Source organism: Oncorhynchus mykiss, chromosome 2 (genome assembly GCF_057628025.1).
Source record: "Oncorhynchus mykiss isolate SJ-2025 chromosome 2, ASM5762802v1, whole genome shotgun sequence".
NCBI lineage: Eukaryota > Metazoa > Chordata > Actinopteri > Salmoniformes > Salmonidae > Oncorhynchus > Oncorhynchus mykiss.
In genome coordinates, this window is record NC_143023.1 from 32,542,501 (window position 1) to 32,561,802 (window position 19,302).

Consider the following 19,302-nt stretch of genomic DNA (forward strand, 5'->3'; position numbering starts at 1 on the left):
CCCCCCCCCCCCCCCCCCCCCCACCCCACTGTCATCACTCTAAATCACTTTTGGAAGCAGACCGCCTTCATAAAAGGACATGTTTGTCTCAATGATTATAGACTGGACCTATAGGTTGTTAATTCCCAAGCATAATACGGAGCAAACAGTACCATCTGCACATTATAGAACAGGTATTTTCCGATGATGACACTTCAGATGATAGATGCCTTTTATTAATAAGATAAGAAGTGTCCTTAGTTACAACCCAAAACAGATCAGGTCACCACCGATGACAAAGCCACTATCAACTCTCATTGGCTGTGTTTACACAGGCAGCCCAATTCTGATATTTTTTTTCCCTAATATTTGGTCTTTTGACCTGATCTTTTCACATCAGATCTTTTTCAGAGCCAAATATAACAATAATGTGCAATTGAAAACCCACTTGTTCTTACATCGGTTCAAAATACCGCCTTCAACAAGGCAAAAGGAAGTGTCCTTTCCAACTGTGGATTAAGAAGGACAGCTGTCGGTTCGCATGATCACATATCTTCCCTTCAGCTATGCTATTCTGGTGAGAAGACATGCTAAATGTCACAGCATATTAACTAGAACTTCCGAAAGGTATGAATGAAATTAGCAGAACATAATAAAAACATTTATCAGAATTGGCCTGCCGGTGTAAATGCGGCGGCCATTGAGGCTGACTAAGAGGTAACATAATAGAACATTTAATGGAAAAGCTCATCAACACCAAGTTACAGTACAATACTGCAGAGAGAGAGAGTGGCTTGTCATCAGCAGCCTTGCTATAATCATCAGAAGTGTAGCTAAAGCAGCTCAGCTAAACTGCAGCTCCAGTGCATTATGACTCATGCCTGATAAACCCAACTGAAATTGGAACATGCCAGTAATTGCCTGCTGATGTCCAGAAGAGTTTTCTTACTATTAATAAACACACAGTCAAATGTGAATTAAATTGCTGGGAATTTCACATATATGATTTGAAGTGTTATGGTCCAAATGAATAGCAATGGGCTTCAGATTTACTGTACATGGTGAGGAGAGAAGACGCATGGCCATGATTAGTCATGGGGAAAACCCTCAATATCCTTTATAGGTAACTGCAGTAATCTTCATCCCTGTTTCTTCACTACCTGGGTAGGCCGACAGTATATGTAATTATAAGCTGGGTGGTTCGAGCCCTGAATGCTGATTGGCTGACAGTCGTGGTATATCAGACCGTATACCACGGGTATGACAAAACATGTACTTTTAGTGCTCTAATTACGTTGGTAACCAGTTTATAATAGCAATAAGGCACCTCTGGGGTTTGTGGTATATTGCCAATATACCACGGCTAAGGGCTGTTTCCAGGCACTCTGCGCCGCTCCTAAGAACAGCCTTTAGCTGTTGTATTTTGGCCATATACCACACCCCCTTGTGCCTTATTGCTTAAATATACCTCAAGCCGTATCCAATGTATCAAGTTTCTGGTTGAGCCATATTTTCACACCATACTCCCAGCAAAACCTTGGCTTGCCTCAGTGTCATGTGTGCAGAGCACTGCATGCTGGGCCGTGTCAGTGCGGCCCACTCACTCCTGGCACACGCCTGGTCTGTTTGAAGTGATCCCCACAGGGTCCAGTCAACAAACCCCTATGCTGGCACCATTCTGTCCACCATGGTGAAACACATACACACTGAGGAGGATGTGTATCTAGTCAAGTCCATTTGATTGGGCAGTATTCTGTTCAACAGTTGGATAGGTATTACTATCAATACAGGTGCGTGGACCATAATCATCTCCAGTGTACAGTACACATTGAGCGAGAGACCAAATTCACATTCTCGTGAGTGTCTTTTTTGCTTTCTATAATTTCCTCAATACCAGAAAGAGTGTTAGTGAGGGGGTAGCAAACAACATGGAATACAAATATCTCAACATCTGTTTGTAACAGTCTAACTGCAATGGAAATATATGTCCTTCTAGAGACTAAATATTGAACTAAATGAGGAACCAGTGGTCCAAAACTAAAGATCCTATGAATATACTGTAGAATGCTCCTGAAGGTTTGAAATTTAAGTAAATGTGTTTAAATTGGTTCCCCTTGGAGCGGGTGAGGTGCCGCTCTGAAAGACCAGATAAACCAATACCTTTTCACGTATTCTAATTCCAAATGAAAGTTGCATGAGTTGCAGTTTTGAGAATACAACATGATAGACTAGACAGTCTGTCTAGGTAATAAAGTCATTGAATTGCCCTCAAGGAATAAGTCTAGGTAGACAATAGAGTGCTCTGTTGAGGTAAGGCAGACAGGTAGAGAGCCTTGGAACTCCCGTGAGGACATACATACAAGCTTGCACGCACGCACGCACGCACTCACACACCTTTTAATTTCATGTTAATCTACCACAAACTGCAAAGAAAGGATAGAAAAGAGTATCATATTAAAAAAAGAAAGTTGTGGAAAATAGGGAAGGGTGAGGTGAGGTTGTTACAGTAACTTTCAGAATATGATCTACTTAGACAGCTAAGTTATGACTCAGTTCCTTTTCCTCTCTTGCCGTAATTCAGATATCTGCTGCTCTGGTCTGAGAGTCCAGGGGTGGCCTGGTCTGGTCGAAACATCCATCAGTTATTGGCTGCTCTGGTCTAAGAGTCCAGGGGTTACCTGGAGCGATCGAAACACCCATCCATTATTCATGCCTGGTTTTCTGGGCACAAGGACAGGGGCGCAGCGGCCAAGTCATCCCTCAGTGATGATGTATGTTGAAAGTTTCCTCAAGTGTAGTTGCAGAAACCATCAAGCGCTATGATGAAACCGGCCCTCATGAGGACCGCCACAGGAAAGGAAGACTCAGAGTTACCTCTGCTGCAGAGGATAAGTTCATTAGAGTTAACTGCACCTCAGATTGCAGCCCATATAAATGCTTCACAGATTTCAAGTAACAGACACATCTCAACATCAACTGTTCAGAGGAAACAGTGTGAATCAGACCTTCTTGGTCAAATTGGTGCAAAGAAATCACTACTAAAGGACACCAATGAGAAGAAGAGACTTGCTTGGGCCAAGAAACACGAGCAATGGACATTAGACCGGTGGAAATCTGTCCTCTGGTCTGAGGAGTCCAAATTTTAAACGTTTGGTTCCAACCGCCTTGTCTTTGTGAGACGCAGAGTAGGTGAACGGAGGATCTCTGCATGTGTGGTTCCCCCCGTGAAGCATGGAGGAGGGGGTGTGGGGGTGCTTATTTAGAACTCAAAGGCACACTTAGTCAGCATGGCTACCACAGCATTCTGTAGTGATACGCCGTGCCATCTGGTTTGTGCTTAGTGGGATTATCATTTTTGTTTTTCAACAGGACATATGCGGACATATCTCAGCATATGTGGGAACTCCTTCAAGAGTGTTGGGAAAGCATTCCTCATGAAGCTGGTTGAGAGAATGCCAGGAGTGTCCAAAGCTGTCATCAAGGCAAAGGGTGGCTACTTTGAAGAATCTAAAATCTAAAATATATTTTGATTTCTTTAACACTTTTTTGGTTACTACATGATTCCATATGTGTTTTTTCATAGTTTTGATGTCTTCACTATTATTATACAATGTAAAAAATAGTGAAATCAAGAAAAACCCTTGAATGAGTAGGTGTGTCCAAACTTTTGGCGAGTACTGTACCTAGAAAGAGACTTAAAGGAAATGTATTTCTTTATTTGATTACATTGTGTCACTGCTGCCTGAACACTGCACAGGCTAGACACTCCTGGGTTGGGCATTGCAGGGTGGAGGTATACCTGAGAGAGGATGATGAGAGGCTGTTCAGCAGGAGCAGCAAACAGAGAGTAGACAATATCTATTTATTTAGCTGTTCGTTTCTGTCCAGCTCCAATGCCATGTTTGGATGTGTGTAAACACACTCCTTTCATGGCTCATACAGTAGCTCCACTCACCCAGACAGTATGCATGGTTCTGCAGACAAAGAGAGAGAGAGGTCCCCTCTGGAAAGGGCGCAGTCCAACATGCGTCACGTCATCACTGTCATCATTCCCTGGGTGGAACCTCTCAGTGTGCGTAGTCAACCTGGGCTCACTACAGCAGTCAGCAACACCATGTCAAACAGCATGTCATCCCAGCATCCATTTTAGTTCCCCACACTGCTATATGGATATTCCAAGAAAAAACAGCTGTGGATGCATTCCCAGTGCCTATTATGGCAAATGTCATTATAAGCATCTGTGGAAGTTGCCCTTGCTACAGAATTGTTGAATATACACAATATTGTACTATTTGAGAGGGCTTCTACATGTCGGTTTTGAGAGGCAACGAGGGAATGAAATGGGTGATATATGCAGAGGGAGATAACTCAATGAGCTTGTATACCCTTCAACGATGTAACAGTCCATAGGTTTTAACAGTACAGTACTTGAATTGGATGTTGGTGGTATCCATGTCAAGGGTAACTACTTTGTACCACTCCTGTCCACCTTTAAAAACGGGGGCTCTGATTCTCTAATAGAAGCTATTGGCATTTGATTATACCTACTGTAATGCCTGAGTGGTAATGCCTACGTATGAAATAATAGATATGTAGAGGGTTTTTACAATTTTCATGGTCGTTTCATGACTCATAACAACAATGTTGTAGTCAATCTACTGTTTCAAACGTAGCAGCAGGTGTAGATGCTAACACAATGATGCCCGGCTTTGAACTGAAATATGAGAAATTGTGACTATGTGTGCTGGATGTGACAATTGTGAAAGGTTGGAGAGGAAAGTATAAAATGTCCTTGCTGGTGAAAGGGAATCTTACGAACAGGAAATTGCACACTGCAGTGAAACACCAGAGAGGAGAAGGTGATTTCTCTAACAGAACCCCAAAATATACTGCAGGGATTATGGGAGGAGAAGATTATGATGCTGGGGACTGGGGTACTCTCGATGCAGATATCCTCACCACTGCATTCTGTAGAAACTATGGCAAGCTCTCCATTCTCAGTGTTATGCATTGGCTTAATACCATTTGTTGCTGTTACAAATTTAGCCCATGTGAAGCGTTTGAAATTGCTACTATACAGCGACAAGGTTTGCTCTTGTTTTCCTACTACGTGCACTTAGGCTATTTGTTTTGCTACCGCTTTACAGTTTGGTTTACAACATTGCATTCCTCTGAGGTAGATACCCCTTATGGCAGATTAAAAGCAAATGTGCTGTCAGTGGAAGACGGATGGTAAATGTGCTTTGAGAACTCCGTCGAGACACAAAAAAAGGCATTGATTATCTCTCAGTTGTACAGTCAATCTATAAGAGAGTAGAAATGTAAAACACGTAAGTATGTATTTGACCGATGGCCTGTGTTTCTGGGTTGCTAGGCAGTGATGGAAGTGGACTGTCTAAATTTAGCAACACCTACACTGATCAAGTGATCTCAGCGATATGTATTGGATACTGGTGGATGAGAATGAGTTGAATGTCTGTGTTGCTGGTCCACAGGCTATTTCAGACTGTTTTAGGGTGTGTTATGGTAATGCAGTAAGCCACAGTGCTCACAGCCACCGCGGAGTCAAGTTGTAACTTGTGACAAGGCTCATCTTTGAGGACAGCCCAGAGCACACCCTAATCAGCAGAGGTAGCAGGCAGAAAATAAGAACACCAAAATGTCCAGCTCCCTTCCCTGTCGTTTGGCTAACTGTGGAGGCTGGAGCTGCTGTCGCATATCCATGATACTCTCCCTCTTCAATGGATAACCTCCATTATATTGTTATTGTACAATTAGCCCAACTGTCCCTTAGTATAGCCACCCAGAGCTTGATCCAGAGCCCCTTGTGTCTCAATACTTTACAGTTTGTCAAGCTTGCGGGTACTTGATGTACTTGATTGTACTTCTGTGCCACATCACTGCTCAAGGAGCCCAAACAGCCACTGTATTTAATGAATACTGCCTTTAATGCCACTTTACAAATGGCTCATCTGGCCTCAACGGGTTGTTGAACAAGCACAAGCAACAGAGGGAGTAATATCAAAACTTCAATGAAGATTATGCATTGAAGAGGAATGTATCATCATGGGCATGACTGTAACTGTCGCCAACCTGAACTGCCATGCCATTCTCAATGTATTCTGTTTGACTCTGTACTCTACAGTACACACACCTTTCAGAAGTAATCTCTCAAGGTTACACTACAGTGAGTATTGCAGCATCAGAAGAGTAGTGAATCAGCCAAGAGACTCACGGAGGAATTACTGCAAGGTTAGAGAAAAACATACATTTATAAACTCAACCAAAAAAGAAACGTCCCTTTTTCAGGACCATGTGTTTCAAAGATAATTCTTAAAAATCCAAATAATTTCACAGATCTTCATTGTAAAGGGTTTAAACACTGTTTCCCATGCTTGTTCAATTAAACATTTACAATTAATGAACATGCACCTTTGGAACAGTTGTTAAGACAGTAACAGCTTACAGACGGTAGGCAATTAAGGTCACAGTTATGAAAACTTAGGACACTAAAGAGGCCTTTCTACTGACTCTGAAAAACACCAAAAGAAAGATGCCCAGGATCCCTGCTCATCTGCGTGAACGTGCCTAATAGGCTAATTGTCAGAGTAGAGGACCTTGTGCATTTCAGGTAAAATAACAACCTAATGTTTATATCCCAGGACAAATTAGCTAGCAACAGCAAGCTAGCTAAATAGGACAAATTAGCTAGCAAGTGCAAGCTAACTAGCTACAGTGCCTTGCGAAAGTATTCGGCCCCCTTTGAACTTTGCGACATTTTGCCACATTTCAGGCTTCAAACATAAAGATATAAAACTGTATTTTTTTGTGAAGAATCAACAACAAGTGGGACACAATCATGAAGTGGAACGACATTTATTGGATATTTCAAACTTTTTTAACAAATCAAAAACTGAAAAATTGGGCGTGCAAAATTATTCAGCCCCCTTAAGTTAATACTTTGTAGCGCCACCTTTTGCGATTACAGCTGTAAGTCGCTTGGGGTATGTCTCTATCAGTTTTGCACATCGAGAGACTGAAATGTTTTCCCATTCCTCCTTGCAAAACAGCTCGAGCTCAGTGAGGTTGGATGGAGAGCATTTGTGAACAGCAGTTTTCAGTTCTTTCCACAGATTCTCGATTGGATTCAGGTCTGGACTTTGACTTGGCCATTCTAACACCTGGATATGTTTATTTTTGAACCATTCCATTGTAGAGTTTGCTTTATGTTTTGGATCATTGTCTTGTTGGAAGACAAATCTCTGTCCCAGTCTCAGGTCTTTTGCAGACTCCATCAGGTTTTCTTCCAGAATGGTCCTGTATTTGGCTCCATCCATCTTCCCATCAATTTTAACCATCTTCCCTGTCCCTGCTGAAGAAAAGCAGGCCCAAACCATGATGCTGCCACCACCATGTTTGACAGTGGGGATGGTGTGTTCAGCTGTGTTGCTTTTACGCCAAACATAACGTTTTGCATTGTTGCCAAAAAGTTCAATTTTGGTTTTATCTGACCAGAGCACCTTCTTCCACATGTTTGGTGTGTCTCCCAGGTGGCTTGTGGCAAACTTTAAACAACACTTTTTATGGATATCTTTAAGAAATGGCTTTCTTCTTGCCACTCTTCCATAAAGGCCAGATTTGTGCAATATACGACTGATTGTTGTCCTATGGACAGAGTCTCCCACCTCAGCTGTAGATCTCTGCAGTTCATCCAGAGTGATCATGGGCCTCTTGGCTGCATTACTGATCAGTCTTCTCCTTGTATGAGCTGAAAGTTTAGAGGGACGGCCAGGTCTTGGTAGATTTGCAGTGGTCTGATACTCCTTCCATCTCAATATTATCGCTTGCACAGTGCTCCTTGGGATGTTTAAAGCTTGGGAAATCTTTTTGTATCCAAATCCGGCTTTAAACTTCTTCACAACAGTATCTCGGACCTGCCTGGTGTGTTCCTTGTTCTTCATGATGCTCTCTGCGCTTTTAACGGACCTCTGAGACTATCACAGTGCAGGTGCATTTATATGGAGACTTGATTACACACAGGTGGATTGTATTTATCATCATTAGTCATTTAGGTCAACATTGGATCATTCAGAATCCTCACTGAACTTCTGGAGAGAGTTTGCTGCACTGAAAGTAAAGGGGCTGAATAATTTTGCACGCCCAATTTTTCAGTTTTTGATTTGTTAAAAAAGTTTGAAATATCCAATAAATGTCGTTCCACTTCATGATTGTGTCCCACTTGTTGTTGATTCTTCACAAAAAAATACAGTTTTATATCTTTATGTTTGAAGCCTGAAATGTGGCAAAAGGTCTCAAAGTTCAAGGGGGCCGAATACTTTCTCAAGGCACTGTAAATTGCCATAAATGTTTAATGCTTTTCGACCTGTCCCCAAATGAATGTCATTGGTTTAGAGTTTGTTTTGATATTTTAACCTGCATGTCGTGATCGCGTTTGGTGTTGGGGGACAACATAAATGTATGCACGATGGGGCACGATGGCGCACGCACGCAGCCGGTATGGGTTCCGTGTTAAGCATGCTGCAAGGAGGCATGAGGACTGCAGATGTGGCCTGGGCAAAAAATTGCAATGTCCGTACTGTGAGACCCCTAAGACAGCGCTACAGGGAGACAGGACGGACAGCTGATCGTGTAACAACACCTGCACAGGATCGGTACATCTAAACATCACACCTGTGGGACAGGTACAGGATGGCTGCCGAGTTACACCAGGAACACACAATCCCCCCATCAGTGCTGAGACTGTAATAGGCAGAGAGAGGCTGGACTGAGGGCTTGTAGGCCTTTTGTAAGGCAGATCCTCACCAGACATCACCAGCAACAACGTCGCCTATGGGCACAAACCCACCGTCGCTGGACAAGACTGGAAAAAAGTGCTCTTCACTGATGAGTCACAGTTTTGTCACACCAGGGGTGATGGTTGGGTGATGGTCGGATTTGCGTTTATCGTCGAAGGAATGAGCGTTACACCGAGGCCTGTGCTCTGGAGCGGGATCGATTTGGAGGTGGAGTGTCCTTCATGGTCTGGGGCGGTGTGTCACAGCATCATCGGACTGAGCTTATTATCATTGCAGGCAATCTCAACACTGTGCGTTACAGGAGAGACATCCTCCTCCCTCATGTGGTACCCTTCCTGCAGGCTCATCCTGACATGACCCTCCAGCATGACAATGCCACCAGCCATACTGCTTGTTCTGTGTGTGATTTCCTGCAAGACAGGAATGTCAGTATTCTACCATATGGCCAGCAAAGAGCCCGGATCTCAATCCCAGTTGAGCACGTCTGGGACCTGTTGGATCGGAGGGTGAGGGCTAGGGCCATTCCCCCCAGAAATGTCCGGGAACTTGCAGGTGCCTTGGTGGAAGAGTGGGGTAACATCTCACAGCAAGAACTGGCAAATCTGATGCAGTCCATGAGGAGGAGATGCACTGTAGTACTTAATGTAGCTGGTGGCCACACCAGATACTGACTGTTACTTTGTTCAGGGACACATTATTATATTTATGTTAGTCACATATCTGTGGTACTTGTTCAGTTTATGTCTCAGTTGTTGAATCTTGTTATGTTCATACAAATGAACACGTTACGTTTGCTGAAAATAAACGCAGTTGACAGTGAGAGGACGTTTCTTTATTTGCTGAGTTTATATCTGAGTCACCAACAGCCTTTGCAAGCTACAGCAGGACTTGATTGACATCAAGCATAACAAATGAAAGGGAGGGTAGTGATTGTGAATAAAGGATTGTAAAAGAGATAGGTAGGTGTCAATTGTTGTAAAATAATTTTACAATCAGATCGAATTTTTTCCCAGAATGGCTTTTCTATCAGGCCAATAAGTCAATCAGTACCCGTAGCCTATCCACGCATAGACGTTGCCTTCAAAAATCGACCATGTGGGGTTGTGTCATGTTTTTTAATGGCAAGGTCATTGTAGCAGAACTAACGCCACACTGCAATGACATACAAAAAAAAATACAAAAAAAATCGTCAATTCGTTTAGTTCTAAACTAGACTCGTTCATCTTCAGGTTCACAGAGCGCAAGGTCATTTATCGCGTTCTACGCGTAATGAATAGGTCGCAGCCGTTTATGCCGCTTCTTTTAAAATTCAAAAATAAACAGTCTACATATAGCCTATGTTAAAAACATTCACTGATGCTCAACAGTGTGTGCAGCCTATACCTTATAGTTCAGGTGAATATATCCAACCATCAAAACAAATGCAAGCAGTCCAGACTGGTGAAGGGGCGAGGCGAAGGTGAGAGTCACTATGTAAATCAACGCCACTTAACCATAAACTAAACTATGGAAGAGTCTTCACCACTATACGTACACCAACTGTAGCCTATATTTAGCCAGGTTATGTCATGCTTGAGTAGAACTCAGTTTTCAATAGTAATAATGGCTAAGATGTGATAGCGCAGGGATGGAGCTGGGATGCAGGTTTACATTATTACGCACGAGACCACGGGCCAAATTTTGTGGCTTTCGAAATGCTATTCGTTCTTTGGAGATATGTTGTTTTTGTTGTAGAAACAGATGTATATCACTTGTATTTTACTCACAAACGTCGACTTCTCCTCTGGCTCTTTCACTAACAGGCTATTAAGGGATGGGGTGGGGGTCATTTTCTATCGGTTGTGCGTTCTTGCTATCGCTCAAAATAACATCGGGAGCTCGGCGTGGACAGCGGTGGGAAACTATTGACTAGGCTATTTAACACAATTATTGCAATACTAGCCTAAATGCTCTTGATAAACATCGAGTATGATGAAATAAGCGTGAAATAAATGTAACCAAGACTTCTAATCGTCCTTACCTTTGGTAGAAAAGGTTCGCGTTTTTCCACTTGACCTTATTAATTAACTGTATTTGTTTCTTAAGATTGTCACCGTGTTCAAAAAAATATAAAGGTGTTAAATCCGGTCTATGAAAATTGTTCTGTGGTCACCTACCCAGTTTAGAATACAACCTAACCCTGTTATGTGCACAAGGCTGACGTGGTACGACAGCGCTACCCTACCACACAGCATCCTTCTTGGAGCATCCCCCTCCTCTCGAGCATCCATCCCTCTCCTCTCGCGTACCCCATTCTCTTCAGAGAGGGGGTTCCTCTTTTGCTCCAGTGTGGACGTTAGAATGTCAATGGAGCCGTATGCTGTTTGTGACGTGGCATTCATTAATTCTTCAAACCACGGAAGCATTTGAAGACATATTATGATATAAGGTTTTTTTCGTTTTTATAGACGCTATAGATTTCTTACCAAACTGATATGGATTCGACTTAGATTTTTGCCATACTCACCAAATTGTTGAGGCAATGATCTGTGCACGAGATGTCTCAGTCTACACGTGCTGCAGCTCGTGGCAATAATTGACCATGAAAAATGATACTGTTTGATATTGATTTGGATGACTCAAGTGTTGTTTTTAATTAAAGCAGCACTGGCTTGAATTTAAATGTGTAAATCTTGTGTAGAACTGTACTTTCAGGTATTTATTTTGGGTGTCATCTTGAATACTCATTAGGCTATCAGTATCGACTTTAAATTAACACATGTGCAATAAAAGACTGATAAATAATTTGGGAGAAGTAAAAGGTGTAACATATTTCCAGGAAAGTTATTGCTGTAAATTAATCTGTTAAACTGAGATGGAGAAACCTTACCACTGTCTGTGCAAACCATAAATTGTAACACCAAAATAGACTAACATACACTACCAAACTGTACACTGCACCATACGTCTAACCCTGATAGGCCTACCTATTGCCATGCCAACTGCAAACCCTCTCCATCATGATCTCATCAGACCAGATGAGTCCCTGGCCTTTAGCTTCAGGCCTTACTATAGTCGCCAACCACAGTCTATTTCAGAGATGGCCAGTTGCCATTTGGACAGGTCCTACAGGCTGGTATCTATTGACCACAACAGTCCTACTCCTATCTTTTCCCCAATCTCTGCCCTGATTCCACATTAAATTAGCCTATACCCTTTAATTCACAAAAAGTGAGAAGAGTGATAGATTGAAGCTGTCAGAGTGACAGGTCACATGACCATGATGTTGATGGGAACAGGACATCAGGACATCCCATAGTACTCCTAACCTCTGGTGCACTGCACTCAGTCCCAGTTGGATGCTCAGTGCATGACTGGCATTATGTTAGAATAGCTATATGGCTTCTCTTACACTCTTCCACCCACCCTGGCTGACATATGTGAGGAGTACAGTGCAACGCATCACTATCTTCCAATCATTTCCAGCACGGTTTGTTGCTGAGAGATCTGATTGGTCGGGGTCAAAAGTCGACAGAATTAAGCTGCCTTGTTATTTAATCAGTATTAATGTGAGAGATCTGCATTAGAGCTCCAAGTGACTTCTCACTCATAGCACGGTCCAACTTGGAAAGCATACTTGAAACGCATACAATTAGGGTCAGAACAGAAGTCAGGAAATGGAACTCTCAGGGTGCTGTGATACCATCCAAGAATTCATTAGGGAGGCCATGCTGGTTTTAATGAAACACATTAAAAGATGTTTGGGGAAGTTGTGGTGCCTATTGCTACAGTAAACAAAACATGTTTCTATAAGGTCTTTATATGATTTTCATGTTGTGAAATTGCATGTTAACAATACTGTATTGAAAAGTGACCAAAATCTTATTTCTGTTACTATCTATAATACTTTAACTAAATTCATATTGATATAATACTATAATCACTGTATCACTGCAACCACACACAACCCTGAGTAAAATGATAATCCTATATTGCAGTAGGTGCTTATAATGCCATACTGTATCTCACCTAGACATCATTTCCACAGATGGTCCAGACTCCAGTGGAGGGAGGAGGAGCAACACCTATCCATGCATCACCCTCAGAGGAACCAGAGGAACAGCTGCACAAATTGCCCCTAAACCAGTCAGCAGATGGCTGGTGTGAGATCCACATAACTGACAGAAAAGATTACAATCTTAACAAACAAATGTGCTTGAAAGTTAACACTGCCCAGGCTAGGTAGCATTTCATGTGGCCTACAATAGAATGATCTTCATTGCTATTTGCATCAATTTGACTAGTATTTGGCTGTTATTACATTTAATTTAGAAAAATATAGGACTGCATCATATATTTGTACAATAACAAAAGTGAGCCTAGCCAGTGCTGGTTTACCAAGAACACCTAATTTAATTACAAAGAGATCCAATTTCCTGAGCACAATAGTGGCATCATGGGCCAATATTACTATGCATTTCCTTCCCTGCCCTATAATTTCATACTTTATGATAAACATATAAAACAAATAATAGAACACTTGCATTGGAAGCACTCTTTTTTTTTCAAACACGAAGTTAAAACCATTGACCATAGCTGACGTTAAAACTCAGTGGGACAGTAAGTCTTGTCAAAGAATGCTCAGGTATGTATCACCACCCTGTGGCTACCTTGTGAAGTTATGCCTTCACGTAGCGATTGCCGCATCCTAATGACCCGATATTCCACCTGAACACATGCACGTGGCCCATAAAGAGAAAAACCCTATGCGCGTTTGAAGTCAGCATTAAATTAACGTATTTGCTATATGTCGAAACGCCAAGCGTAACCTATAGACTTTCCATGTATGATAATAAATAACGTTAACGTCAATATCAACGGTTTTCATCGTTTTGGTCAAATCCAGTCTACGTCGTGTGCGCTTTTAATCTATCCTGATTACTCCAGCTGCTCTACTTCGTATTCAGTTTCTGTTCCCGTGCCGTGAATACCTGCTGTCAATGTAACCTACTCTAGTTAGAGGAACATTCGAAAGCAATTGCCATTGTAACGTTATTCATTTTCTCTCACTGGAACTGGTACAACGATACTGCTTTGTTATGCATTTTGGATTTGCCTAATTTCCATATTTAGATAGGGTGGTTTTAAAGACAACAGAGAGTGTAACATATGAAATAAGACCGACGCATAGAGGATGTGCCCCAGAAACCAGGTCGATGAAATATTGGCACTACCATGAGAGGAAGCGGTATGGACCTTTTATGGAGAATCTTAGCGGCTCTGAGCTTCGATTGTTTTAAAGGTTCGGCGTCTTCACAGAGGTGAGTGTGAGAAAATTCCATCAAATTTTCCCACGGGCAATGACCATAATTGTTTCATATCCCACAGTTTTTATGCCATTCTATATTACACTGAACAAAAATGTAAAGGCAACATGCAACAATTTCAACGATTTTACAAGTCATGTAAGGATATCAGTCAATTGAAATACATTATGTCCTAATCTATGGATTACATGACTGGGAATACAGATACCTTTAAAAAAGGTAGGGGTGTGGATCAGAACCAGTCAGTATCTGGTGTGAACCACACATCTCTGTCACAAAAAGTTGATCAGGCTGTTGATTGTGAAATGTTGTCCCACTCCTCTTCAATGGCTGTGCGAAGTTGCTGGATACTGGTGTGAACTGGAACACGCTGTCATACGTCAATCCAGAGCATCCCAAACATGCTCAATGGGTGTCATGTTTGGTGAGTATGCTGGGCCATGGAAAAACTGGGACATTTTCAGCTTCCAGGAATTGTGTACAGATCAGAGTGCTACACATTATCATGGTGAAACATGAGGTGATGGTGACGGATGAATGGTACGACAATGGGCCTCAGGATCTAGTCACGATATCTTTGTGTAATTCAAATTGCCATCGATCAAATTCAATTGCATTCGTTGTCCGTAGCTTATGCCTGCCCATACCATAGCCCTTCCGCCACCATGGAGCACTCTGTTCCCAACATTGATATCAGCAAACTGCTTGCCCACACAATGCCATACAATGCCATCTTCCCGGTACACTTGAAACCCGGGATTAATCCGTGAAGAGCACCCTTCTCCAGCGTGCCAGTGGCCATTGACGGTGAGTATTTGCCCACTAAAGTCGCTTACGATCTGACTGCTGTTTGATATCAAGACCCTGGTGAGGACGACGAGCATGTAGATGATCTTCCCTGAGACCGTTTCTGACAGTTTGTGGATAAATTCTTCAGTTGTGCAAACCCACAGTTTCATCAGCCTTCTGGGTGACTAGTCTCAGACGATCCCGCAGGTGAATAAGCTGGATGTGAAGGTCCTGGGCTGGCGTGGTTACAAGTGGTCTGCGATTGTGAGGCCGGTTGGACGTAATGCCAAATGCCAAATTCTAAAACGAAGTTGGATGCGGCTTATGGTAGAGAAATTAACATTCAGTTCTCTGGAACAGCTCTGGTGGACATTCCTGCAGTCAGCATGCCAATTGCATGCTCCCTCAATTTGAGACATTTGTGGCATTGAGTTGTGTGACAAAACGGCACATTTTAGTGGCCTTTTGTCTCCAGCACAAGGTGCACCTGTGTAATGATCATGCTGTTTAATTGGCTCCTTGATATGCCACACCTGTCAGGTGGATGGATTATCTTGGCAAAGGATAAATGCTCACTAACAGGGATCTAAACAAAGTTGTGCACAAAATTGGAGAGAAATAAACTTTTTGTGCATATGGAATATTTCTGGGATCTTTTATTTCAGCTCATGAAACATGGGACCAACACTTTACATGTTAAGTTTTACATTTTGTTCAGTATATTATGGAGTCAGAGCCGAAGTGTCAATATCACAGTAAATAATATTTCATTTCAGCTTTAGGACTAGATTAATAGCATAGGGGATAATCTATTTGATCCCCCCTCTATAAGAGTTTGTGAAATTTAACAATATATTTGCTATGAAGAAAAAATCCATCCTTTAGTTGTTATGACGAAAGGTTTGTGACGCAAAAAGGTTTGCCTCCATTCTCCAGCATTGTCTTCATGAGGCAAATTATGAGAGGGATGAAATACTGTGTCACATGACCACAAATGTAGCCAGAAATGCATCTGTTGGAAACTCTTTGTTAAACCAAAGCATATCATGCACTATATATCTTACTGAAAATGCAATGATATCTGCATGTATGATATGTGTTCTATTCAGGGTTGCTGAATGATAGTTTCTGTACTTACAGTGCCTTGCGAAAGTATTCGGCCCCCTTGAACTTTGCGACCTTTTGCCACATTTCAGGCTTCAAACATAACGATATAAAACTGTATTTTTTTTGTGAAGAATCAACAACAAGTGGGACATAATCATGAAGTGGAACGACATTTATTGGATATTTCAAACTTTTTTAACAAATCAAAAACTGAAAAATTGGGCGTGCAAAATTATTCAGCCCCTTTACTTTCAGTGCAGCAAACTCTCTCCAGAAGTTCAGTGAGGATCTCTGAATGATCCAATGTTGACCTAAATGACTAATGGTGATAAATACAATCCACCTGTGTGTAATCAAGTCTCCGTATAAATGCACCTGCACTGTGATAGTCTCAGAGGTCCGTTAAAAGCGCAGAGAGCATCATGAAGAACAAGGAACACACCAGGCAGGTCCGAGATACTGTTGTGAAGAAGTTTAAAGCCGGATTTGGATACAAAAAGATTTCCCAAGCTTTAAACATCCCAAGGAGCACTGTGCAAGCGATAATATTGAAATGGAATCAGTATCAGACCACTGCAAATCTACCAAGACCTGGCCGTCCCTCTAAACTTTCAGCTCATACAAGGAGAAGACTGATCAGAGATGCAGCCAAGAGGCCCATGATCACTCTGGATGAACTGCAGAGATCTACAGCTGAGGTGGGAGACTCTGTCCATAGGACAACAATCAGTCGTATATTGCACAAATCTGGCCTTTATGGAAGAGTGGCAAGAAGAAAGCCATTTCTTAAAGATATCCATAAAAAGTGTTGTTTAAAGTTTGCCACAAGCCACCTGGGAGACACACCAAACATGTGGAAGAAGGTGCTCTGGTCAGATGAAACCAAAATTGAACTTTTTGGCAACAATGCAAAACGTTATGTTTGGCATAAAAGCAACACAGCTCATCACCATGGACACACCATCCCCACTGTCAAACATGGTGGTGGCAGCATCATGGTTTGGGCCTGCTTTTCTTCAGCAGGGACAGGGAAGATGGTTAAAATTGATGGGAAGATGGATGGAGCCAAATACAGGACCATTCTGGAAGAAAACCTGATGGAGTCTGCAAAAGACCTGAGACTGGGACAGAGATTTGTCTTCCAACAAGACAATGATCCAAAACATAAAGCAAAATCTACAATGGAATGGTTCAAAAATAAACATATCCAAGTATTAGAATGGCCAAGTCAAAGTCCAGACCTGAATCCAATCGAGAATCTGTGGAAAGAACTGAAAACTGCTGTTCACAAATGCTCTCCATCCAACCTCACTGAGCTCGAGCTGTTTTGCAAGGAGGAATGGGAAAAAATGTCAGTCTCTCGATGTGCAAAACTGATAGAGACATACCCCAAGCGACTTACAGCTGTAATCGCAGCAAAAGGTGGCGCTACAAAGTATTAACTTAAGGGGGCTGAATAATTTTGCACGCCCAATTTTTCAGTTTTTGATTTGTTAAAAAAGTTTGAAATATCCAATAAATGTCGTTCCACTTCATGATTGTGTCCCACTTGTTGTTGATTCTTCACACAAAAAATACAGTTTTATATCTTTATGTTTGAAGCCTGAAATGTGGCAAAAGGTCGCAAAGTTCAAGGGGGCCGAATACTTTCGCAAGGCACTGTATTTGATTCTATTACATACCATTTTGCCCCACAGCATTTGTTTGGACTAAATTGATTTTCAAGATTCTCTGAGTACCACACTGTATAGTCTATACACCCCCTACCATTGCAATTCAGCAAACACCTTGTCATGCCTATTCCTGCTCCCTCCCTCAGGCGCTTGACATCACCGGTCTACTAACCACCGGTCCTAGCATTCCACATTGCGCAAACCTGCTCCCCATCGTTAAGCACACCTGGACTTCATCACCACCCTGATTACTTTCCCTTCATATAGCGCTCCGTAAGCCTCAGTCATCAGGCAGTATTGGTTTTGGTCACGTTCAGTACACATATCCTGTTTTGTATTTTCTTCATGTTTATTATTATTAAACTCACTTCTGCGCCTGCTCCCTGACTCCCTGCGTATACGTTACTCACCTCTTACCCAGAGTCCAACCCCTAACTTCTCATCCCCTCTGTAGGTCTCCAGGCAAGCTGAGCTCCAGCCAGGCAGGTAGTCTGGAAAGCAGCTCCCTGACTGGCTCGCTCTCCCTGGGGCCAGACCTGCCTCACTGCCAGTGCTGCATCTCCTACGAAGCCCGCCTGAAACGCCTGTCCTGCGGCCATCTCTACTGTGACCCTTGCACAGACCAGATCGTCAACCTGGCCTTTGAGGACATCGAGGGCCTCTCTGATTACCCCTGCCCCATGTGCAAGTCCCTCCGCAAGCTAGGGGACCTGGGCCCCCCCTCTTATGGGTACCTGGGGACCCCCTCCTTTGGGCCATGTGGGACCCTGAAGCAACAGATGGCTAAAGAGCATGGGAGCAGGTGGGGGTAAAACTGAGGCAGTTTATACTGTACATCAAGGGGTGTGGGTAAAAAAAAGCATGTTGTCCCCTCTCCAGATTAAATAATGTAGGAACCATTTTGTCTTTTCAGTTATGTCTTTAGTGTTTTGATTTGAATATTTTAATGCACTGCCTTACACTGAGATTGTGATCTGGTAACATGTGGTGAGAAGTGGCTCTGTCTTTCTTCTTTGTGTAATATGGTGGTGGAAGTGAAACTAATGGAAGTGCATAACATTACAGATAAAGTCCATTTGTGTGCCATAACATAAGTGGTTATTGCAGGGTGATTAAGCCAGATCAAAGATAAATATTAGATGTTTGTGTCAAAGTTCTTTATATTTATGTGTACTGATTATTATTACTAGACATTTGCACCTTATTTTATATTTTGAGTGTACTTACAGCTTATGCATTTTAATTTAACTGAATTGTACAGTGCCATACTAGTTTTAAAGTGTTCAATATCATATCGTAAATATTTATTTTGCTAAAAAATAAAGTTTGTGAATTGTATTACTCTGTTTGAAGACTTGAATGATTGCAGTACATCATCATCTGGTCATCTGGGGTCCACGGCATGAAAAATGTGTCTTCCAGAGCTTCCTGTCCTCCATTGTGATCTCTGGACTGACTCTTCTGCAGAACGGAATATGTTCCGGGATTCATCCGATGGCATTGAGGACTATACTACCACATCCGTCATTGGCCTTCGTTAATAAGTGCATCGATGATGTTGTTCCCCACAGTGACTGTACGCACATATCCCAACCAGAAGCTATGGATTACAGGCAACATCCGCACTGAGCT

General features: G+C 42.3%; 2 protein-coding genes across 2 annotated transcripts in view; one reads left to right on the forward strand and one right to left on the reverse strand.

Moving 5' to 3' along the window:
• sv2a (synaptic vesicle glycoprotein 2A) overlaps positions 1-11,299 on the reverse strand; it is a 68,426-nt gene extending 57,127 nt beyond the window's left edge. The window contains exon 1 of the mRNA XM_036946294.2: positions 10,816-11,299. The gene's annotated coding sequence lies outside the window, so the exon portion shown is untranslated. The remainder of the gene's footprint in view (positions 1-10,815) is intronic.
• Positions 11,300-13,474: 2,175 nt separating this feature from the next.
• Positions 13,475-19,008, forward strand: LOC110487649 (uncharacterized). Its single transcript, XM_021559571.3, has 2 exons — positions 13,475-14,095; positions 18,125-19,008. The coding sequence occupies exons 1-2, from the start codon at positions 14,010-14,012 to the stop codon at positions 18,480-18,482; spliced, it is 444 nt and encodes a 147-aa protein (XP_021415246.2). The 5' UTR covers positions 13,475-14,009; the 3' UTR covers positions 18,483-19,008.
• The last annotated feature ends 294 nt before the right edge of the window (positions 19,009-19,302 follow it).